The 7,795-nt window shown below is 60.8% G+C and overlaps 3 protein-coding genes across 3 annotated transcripts; 2 read left to right on the top strand and 1 right to left on the bottom strand.

Moving 5' to 3' along the window:
• Window positions 1–157: 157 nt before the first annotated feature.
• On the top strand, window positions 158–3,920 carry PAN0_001c0623 (adenylyl cyclase-associated protein 1; the record flags this gene model as incomplete). The annotated part of the gene is made up of 4 exons (XM_014804238.1): window positions 158–201; window positions 280–1,793; window positions 1,954–3,614; window positions 3,696–3,920. The coding sequence occupies 4 exons, from the start codon at window positions 158–160 to the stop codon at window positions 3,918–3,920; spliced, it is 3,444 nt and encodes a 1,147-aa protein (XP_014659724.1).
• Window positions 3,921–4,941: 1,021 nt separating this feature from the next.
• On the bottom strand, window positions 4,942–6,168 carry PAN0_001d0624 (60S acidic ribosomal protein P1; the record flags this gene model as incomplete). Its single annotated transcript, XM_014804239.1, has 4 exons — window positions 4,942–5,205; window positions 5,736–5,921; window positions 5,983–6,040; window positions 6,158–6,168. 4 exons carry the CDS (start codon window positions 6,166–6,168, stop codon window positions 4,942–4,944), a joined length of 519 nt encoding a protein of 172 aa, XP_014659725.1.
• A 623-nt stretch (window positions 6,169–6,791) lies between these two features.
• Window positions 6,792–7,667, top strand: PAN0_001c0625 (mitochondrial carrier; the record flags this gene model as incomplete). The annotated part of the gene is made up of 1 exon (XM_014804240.1): window positions 6,792–7,667. One exon carries the CDS (start codon window positions 6,792–6,794, stop codon window positions 7,665–7,667), a length of 876 nt encoding a protein of 291 aa, XP_014659726.1.
• Between the last annotated feature and the right edge of the window lie 128 nt (window positions 7,668–7,795).

Consider the following 7,795-nt stretch of genomic DNA (forward strand, 5'->3'; position numbering starts at 1 on the left):
CGACTGGGCTGTGGAGCTGCACTGGAGATGGCCTGTGCGGGAGGAACCCCCTGTCAGCCCTCCGATCCATCACGCAGCGGAGTCGATCTTCCTCTCTCCCTCCCTCCCTCCCTCCCTCCCTCCACCACCACCTAACCATCCATCGCCATCATACACAATGTCAGCTCCAGGCATCGGCAATCTGGGCACGCTCATCAAGAGGTAAGCTCTCGCATGCCACACTCGCTCGGCCCTGTTGCATCCTCTGACCTCTGTACCACCTGCCCTGTCTGACAACAGGCTCGAGGCTGCCACCTCGCGGCTCGAGGACATTGCGCTGCACCAGTCATCAGGTGCTGCTGCAACAAGGGATGCCACGGCTGCGGCAGCCGCCACTGCGCCATCTGCTTCGGCCATCCCGCCTCCACCTCCTCCGCCGCCTCCTGCTGCTGCTGCTGTCGAGCAGCCCAAGGACGATCCTCCAGCCGTGAAAGCATTCGACGAACAGCTCGAGGAACCGCTGCAGGAGTTCCAGCAGCTCAGCGCCAAGATCGGCGGCATTGTCAACGACCAGGCCGCCGCCGTGCTCAAGACCTTTGAAGCGCAGCGCCAGCTCGTCCTGCTCGCCGCATCCAGTCAGAAGCCCGCCGGTGGCGCCGCCTCGCCCGTGTTTGCCGAGCTGCTCAAGCCGCTCCAGGCTGCGCTCACCCAGGTCATCGACATGCGCGAAAAGAACCGCGGCGACAAGCAGCACTTCAACCACCTCAGCACCGTCAGCGAGGGCATCCCCGCCGTCGGCTGGGTCGCCGTCGAGCCCAAACCCGCTCCCTACGTGGGCGAGATGAAGGACAGCGCGCAGTTCTACGCAAACCGCGTCATCAAGGACTACAAGGACTCGGACAAGACCCACGTCGAGTGGAGCCGCTCGTTTATCAAGCTCCTCGAGGCGCTCAAGGGGTACGTGCTCAAGACGCACACGACCGGCCTCGTGTGGAACCCCAACGGAGGCGATGCTGCGGCGTTCAAGTCGTCTGCAGCACGAGGCGCTGCGACGGGAGGTGCACCGCCACCGCCGCCTCCCCCGCCTCCTGCCTTCGACGCTTCTACGGGAGCAGCAGCAGCGGGAGGTATGGACGCGGTGTTTGGGCAGCTGAACCAGGGCGAAAACATCACCAAGGGCCTCAAAAAGGTTGACGCGAGCCAAATGACGCACAAGAATCCCGAGCTTCGCGCCAGCGCTGCGCCCGCGCCCGCACCTGCAGCTACCAAAATGGCGCCTCCCAAGCTGGCGGCCAAACCGGCGCAGCTCAAAGCCAAGAAGCCGCCCAAGACGCAGCTGGAGGGCAACAAGTGGACGATCGAGCACCACGACGACAACCGCTCCATCGTCATTGACAACACCGAGCTCAACCAGACCGTCAACATCTTCAACTGCAAGAACAGCATCGTGCAGATCAAGGGCAAGATCAACGCGGTGCAGATGACCAACTGCACCAAGACTTCGATTCTGGTGGATACGTTGGTTTCGTCGCTCGAGGTCACCGGTTCGCCGTCGTTTGCGGTGCAGATCACCGGCCGGGCACCGACGATTTTGCTGGATTCGTGCGACAGCGGCCAGATCTATCTGTCGGACCAGTCGCTCGACAGCGAGATCATCGCCGCCAAGTGCAGCGCCATCAACGTCAGCCTGCCCGTCCAGGGCGGCGAGGAGGGCGAGTTTGAGGAGTTTGCGCTGCCGGAGCAGCTCAAGCATACCGTCGATGCGCTCGCCAAGGGCAAGAGCCGTGTAAAGACCGAGGTGGTGGCGCACGCGGGTTAGCCATTATCAACCCCGGAGACGGATTTCACCTGCAATGCAATGCCATACGTGGATGTATCTCAAAGGCTTGCTCTCTCTGTGCACGCCTGGTTCGAGCGAGGATGGCGTGGGAGTGGGAGTGAAGTGCTGCGGCCCGGCTATGTGAATTTCGACAGTTGCCGGAAAAATGGCCGCTTGGATCAGGCGCGCGAGTAGGGGTGGCGGCCTTTCTTTGTGCCCCACCTCCACGTCAGTGCGCACACAACTCTTCACCACCACCACCATCTCCTCCAACACCACGACCCGGCTGCCTTTGGGTGTTGCTACCACCATGGAGTCCACGCCGCGGGTGGGACTGTTATGCCTGCCACCAGAGATCCTCGACAGCATCGCGGGTTACGCTGCGCTTCCAGACTTCAACCCCGCATCATCATCCACATCCGCACCATGCAGCTTTCTGTACGACTCGTCCACGCGCCCTTCGAAGGTGGTCACGCCGCCGACCGAGTTGCATGCGCTGCAGCTCGTGTGCAAGCATCTGCACTCGCTGCTCAACCTCGCCGCCAATCCGCGTCTGTACGCGCGCGTGTTTCGGTCCAAGTTCGACACGGCCGCGATTGGGCGTCGGTTTGGCAAGTCGGCGCTGTCTTCGCTTAGCCTGGCCAACGAGCTGCGTCGGCGGTGTGTGCTGCTCAAGCGCATGCGCGCGTGCGTCACCTCTTCCGCCCTACGCACCGACGACGCACCCGGGTTGGACGAGAGCGAGCAATCGCTGGACGAGATGCTCTGGCTCGCCTACCTCATGATGCTCGAAAACGACGGCCTCAACTACGAGCAGCTGTGCTGGGCGCAGCTTCACAGCTTCTTGGCTCTCCACCACGCCTCCGAGATGCTCGATGGCGCCATCCAACCGGGCTATCCCTCGGATGCGGTGCACAAGGCGCTCGCTCTGCACCTCGTGTATCTGCTCACCGATCCGGAGCAGCTGGCGTCCGAACCCAGGACAGAAGCCGCGGAGCGACTGTTTGTATTGCGACCCTTCGTGTTTGCCGCACACAAGTTCGACGCCTTTATGGCTCCCTGGACGCTTCGCAATCTGCCTGTCTCCAACAGCAGCGTCGCGGCGGCGGCGGCGGCGGCGGCGGCGGAAGCGGCAAGCTCGTCTACACCCACCAACCCTTTTCTTGCGGACTTGACGCCACGCGATCGCAGCTGCGCGGTGGAGCATGTGGGCGGGACCCTTCGCATTGCCGCACCCATCCTGGCGCAGGGCGCATGTTTCAGCTTCTTCATGAAGGTCGAAAAGGATCCTGCGGTTCTTGAGCTGGCAGCGCTTTCCGACCCCGACGATCCGGCATCCGAGCCGGCGGTTCGACGACCCACATCCACGCGTCCGCCTCTGTCGCTATGCTCGCTCGACCACGACCGCGACGTGTCTCGTCTGCTTTCTTGTCTCGATGCGCGCAGTTCACCCGGATTGCCGCCTCTGTTCTTCCAGGGAATGTTTGAGGGGATTTGGGAGGGAAGGTTTAGCTTTTTCGACTTCGACTCGTATCGCGAGATGCTGGCGGGGCGCATGCGCAGTCTGTACGACGGGCCGTTTGGCGAGCAGCCGCAGATCTGGAAGATCAAGGAGCGCATCGTGCGCTTGGCGCCGGGCGAGGTCGAGGGTGGCAAGGGCAGCATCCTCGCTGCGGGCTACAGTTCGGATCCTGTCGATGCACAGGCGGCGGGGGGCAAGGGCAAGGGCAAGGCACTGCCGCATGACTGGCATCAGTACCCTTCGTTTCCCGACGACGACCAGCGCGAACGCTACGAGATCCTTCTATCGGGCACGGTAAGTTTCACACTCCCCATCCTCTATCCATCCCAAACCACTGACTCTCTATCCTTGTCTCTCTCTTGTTTGTTGTTTTAGGGCCACTCTGCATGGGGCCGATTCGTGGTTCGCGGAAGGGTTCGCAGTTGGGACGGTATGCTGATCATGACGAAAGAGTACCGTCCCGATGGGCGCGGCAAGTGGCTGTACCGCGGTTATGCTGTAGCGGGTGGGAAGCTGGTGGGGCGATGGAGGGACACATTTACGCCCGATAACATGTACGGCTACGAGGGGTGCTTTCTGTTTCAACGTAGAGCCGCGTAGCTGCGCAGCCGCGTAGCGAGTAGCAGCGCGACATATAGCAAGTGTATACCCGTGCCTAAGGTCGTGCGGGATCAACCGACTTTGAGGGAGTGAGGGGTGAGCTTGTACGCGCGGGTCTTGACGCCTGTGCGCTGGGGGATGCAACGGTGCAGGTCTGCACGTCGAGCGCGCAAAGCCAAGGCGCTGCGTCTGCCTTCGAGTCACAGCAACCGCCACTGTCATGCCGCAGGTTTGCACCACGCCGCGTGGCAACGAGTGCTCGCGATCTGTGGCGGGCTACTCAGGGAGTTGGTGGGAAGGAGGTCGGGTGACGTCCTTGCTCGACACACGTGCAAAGTGTGCGCTGCGTCGGGGTGGCACACGAGCGCATCTTTCCAGCCACCACCACGCTTTCCACCAAGTCGGCGTGGTGGGCGCCACAGTTTGCGTTGGTGATCCGGAATGGGCGGAAAGCATTGCGTTTGTTCGGACGCGCTGGTAGATGTCAGCTCCGCCCTTGCACGCGTTATGTCGCACTGCTTCTGCCGACATCGTCACAGCACGCTTTGCTCCCTTATGCTGCAAAGTGTCGAGGCGAGCAACGCCGCGTCGGCGCTAACGCAACTTGGGTCGCCCTGCCAAAGCTTGCTGGGTCGCATCGATGGCCGGAGCCACACGACATGGCGAGCACTCGTGCCGACTCAGCGTCCTCTCAACATCGCCACCCTCACTCCCACAACCAACATCCATCCCGAGCTCTCACAACCCCATCATTGCTTCAAGTGTCGTCCACCTGCGCCTTGCGCATCCTCTCAAATCCGACACACAAAGGCCCACAGCAGCGTATCGAGATCGAGATCGAAAGTGAGGTTTTTTTGAGATTAGTGCATCAGCGGTGCGAGCGTGAGCGCAGCGTAGAACCGCCTCAACACACAGTTTCCGGGTTTACAACACCGAAAGGGGGGTGAACTTTTTGTGATCTGATGATACAGCGAAAGCGAGGGTCTTGCGGGGGGGAGGTAAGGGCGGGAGGGAAGGACGTTTAGTCAAAGAGACCGAAGCCCATGTCGTCGTCGGACTCCTCCTTCTCCTCCTCCTTCTTGTCCTCCTTGGCCTCCTCGGCGGCACCACCGGCAGCGGCGGCACCACCGGCGGGGGCAGCGACGGCGACCGAGGCACCGCCGGCACCGACGTTGGTGAGCAGCTCCTTGACGTCCTTGCCCTCGAGCGCCTTGGCCATGAGAGTGGCCCAGATGGGCTCAACGGGCGCACCGGCAGCGGTGGTCAGCTGGACGATCTTCTCGGACTGTTTGTGGGAATGGGAAAATGGTTAGCAATCGTGTTGTGATGCGGAAAAGATGCAGGCAATGGCAGGCATGCGGCGCGCAGCAGCGGGGCGAGAGCGGCGTAGAGTCGAAACGTGCGCAAGACGGCGGGCTGGTCGAGAAGGCGGATGGCTAGGGAATGGCGGGCGACGTGGCTGGATTGCGCAATGTCGCAAGCGCATCCACGGATCTGCCTCGGCCTGCGAGATCAAGGCTGATGTTGGTGATGCCCGGAGGTGCAGAACGGCGAGGACGTCATCGAGAGAATGGGTCGATACTGAGGAGTATGCAGCATGCTGCCATGTCGGATGTGGCATGATCACGCGGTGCCGAGTGCTGCTTTGGGCGGGTGACTAACGAAGACACGTTGAAATCCGCTAGTTGTCGTCGACATTGCTGCGGTCGGCGTCATACGCAGCGGACCAGAAGCGACTGTTGCTGCGAACGTCGGATGCTGATGCTTTGCTGGTGCGACAAGTGGCGGTGCATGCTTCGATTCACAACATGATACCATCCTTCCTTGAGCGACTGCGACTTGTTGATCTCCCGATCCCATCTCCAATCCTGCTGCGATTGTCGATGTTGCCATGAACACTGCAGAAAGGTCCATCCCATCTATGCTGTCCCGAATGTCCATCTGCGCCTTTACTACTTCTGCCGCTTCCGTTGCTGCTGCTGCTGCTGCTGCTGCTGCGTGCTGTCGATCGCATGATTGCCATGCGTTGCCATGTTTGTGCTGGTGTTGCGAAAATACGTACGGTGATCTCGAGGCCCTCGTCGGCGAGGATGAGGGCGGCGTAAGTGGCGGCAAGATCGCTGTTCATTGTCGGAATATGCGGGTTCGATTGGTTGCACGAGCGCGAGAGAGGGTAGAGAGCGTTAGGAGGCGTGTTGCTGCGTTGGCGATGGTGATTGAGCGGCTGAGAAACTTACGAGGAAGCCATTGTGACTATGTGATGATATCGAGAAATGGATAACTTGACGATGGGTCGGGAGGAAGGAGTGCTTGATCGCGAGCTCGAATGTAGCGCCGGGCCTCGGACTCTGGCTGCGCTTCCCACAGTGCTGTCGACCCTGCAGCCTAGGCGGGCTGAGGCTGCACTCTGCGGGTTGAGCCACACAACTGGCTTTGGACGGCCATGTTGCCGTGACGCTGCTGCGCCAACTCGCAGGGCCGCCACTTTAAGGCACTAGAGCTGTTTCTGTGCGGACGGGTGGGCATCACGTGCATCAATTTGCGCACTACGAAAAGCTCGGCCGAGGTCTTCTCTGGACCTCATCGGGATCACCACTGATAGAGTCGCCCGATACTGGACGCGTCTTTAATGTGAGGCTGAATGCGGCGCAACATCTATGCGAAAAAGTCGAATTTCCTGCTCTCACTGTCAGATTAATTTCCACGCGGGGTTCTCCGCGTTTCGGGCCAAGCTGCGTCGGATTCGCCGGGCAAAAAGCCGAATCTGTAATCCCCCGCTCGAGCACTGTCCACCCCCACCTCCTTGCGCCTTAGCTCCAACTTTGCTCTTCACCAGTCTTCGCCTCTGCATCTCACAGCGAGCTTAGGATCATGTCTCGCAGTACGCCTTCCTCGGCGCTGTCGCGCGATCAAGCGATCGCATCCGCGGAGCATCCGCAGCACAACCCCCCTTTGCACGTGGCGCACTCGCCCACGTACACTCTGGCGGCTACGTTCGCATCGGCGGGGTTGGGCAATGCGATTTCGGCGGCATGTACGAATCCGGCGGACATCGTCAAGGTGCGCCAGCAGCTGGATACGTCTCGGTCTGGGTTTCTCGCCGTTGCACGCGGGATGGTTCGTCGCGAAGGCGTGCTGGCATTGTGGAACGGGGTTACCGCCTCGTGTCTGCGCGAACTCACCTACAGCACCGTCCGCTTCGGGCTATACGAAACCTTCAAGGACGGCTACTCTTCCGCGCTGGGGGTGAGCGATAGCAGCTTTGCACTCAAGGCGCTTAGTGGTGTTTCCAGCGGTGCGATCGGAAGTGCCTTCGCCTGTCCCACGGATCTTGTCAAGGTTCGAATGCAGGCCATTCGACCCACAGGCCGCCCTCCGTACAGCAACACCTTCGTGGCCTTCTCCCACGTCTATCGCGAAGGCACCGGCTTCGTCGGCGGGATCAAGAGTCTGTATCGCGGTGTAGGACCCACGATCGTGCGTGCGGCCGTGTTGACCAGCTCCCAAATCGCCTCGTACGACCAAGTGAAAACCGTGCTCAAGCGCAACAACGTTCTGGACGAAGGCTTTGCACTCCACTTTTCCGCATCCATGGTAGCCGGCTTGGCATGCTCCGTCACAAGCGCCCCCTTCGACACGGTCAAGGTGAGGTTGATGCAGGACAAGAAGCGCGAGTTCAAAAACGCCTTTGACTGCCTCGCCAAACTCGTCGCCAACGAAGGCCCCCTAGCCCTGTATAAAGGGTAAGCCCCCACTTCCCCCCCACCCTCCTCTACTAGCATCCCTAACTAACGTATCGCCTATCGTTTGGATTAGCTTCGCAATGTGCTGGGCTCGTCTCGGCTCACACACCGTCATCTCCTTGATAGTAAGTC

This window comes from Moesziomyces antarcticus (genome assembly GCF_000747765.1).
Source record: "Moesziomyces antarcticus DNA, scaffold: scaffold_v10001, strain JCM 10317, whole genome shotgun sequence".
In the NCBI taxonomy this organism is placed as follows: Eukaryota; Fungi; Basidiomycota; class Ustilaginomycetes; order Ustilaginales; family Ustilaginaceae; genus Moesziomyces; species Moesziomyces antarcticus.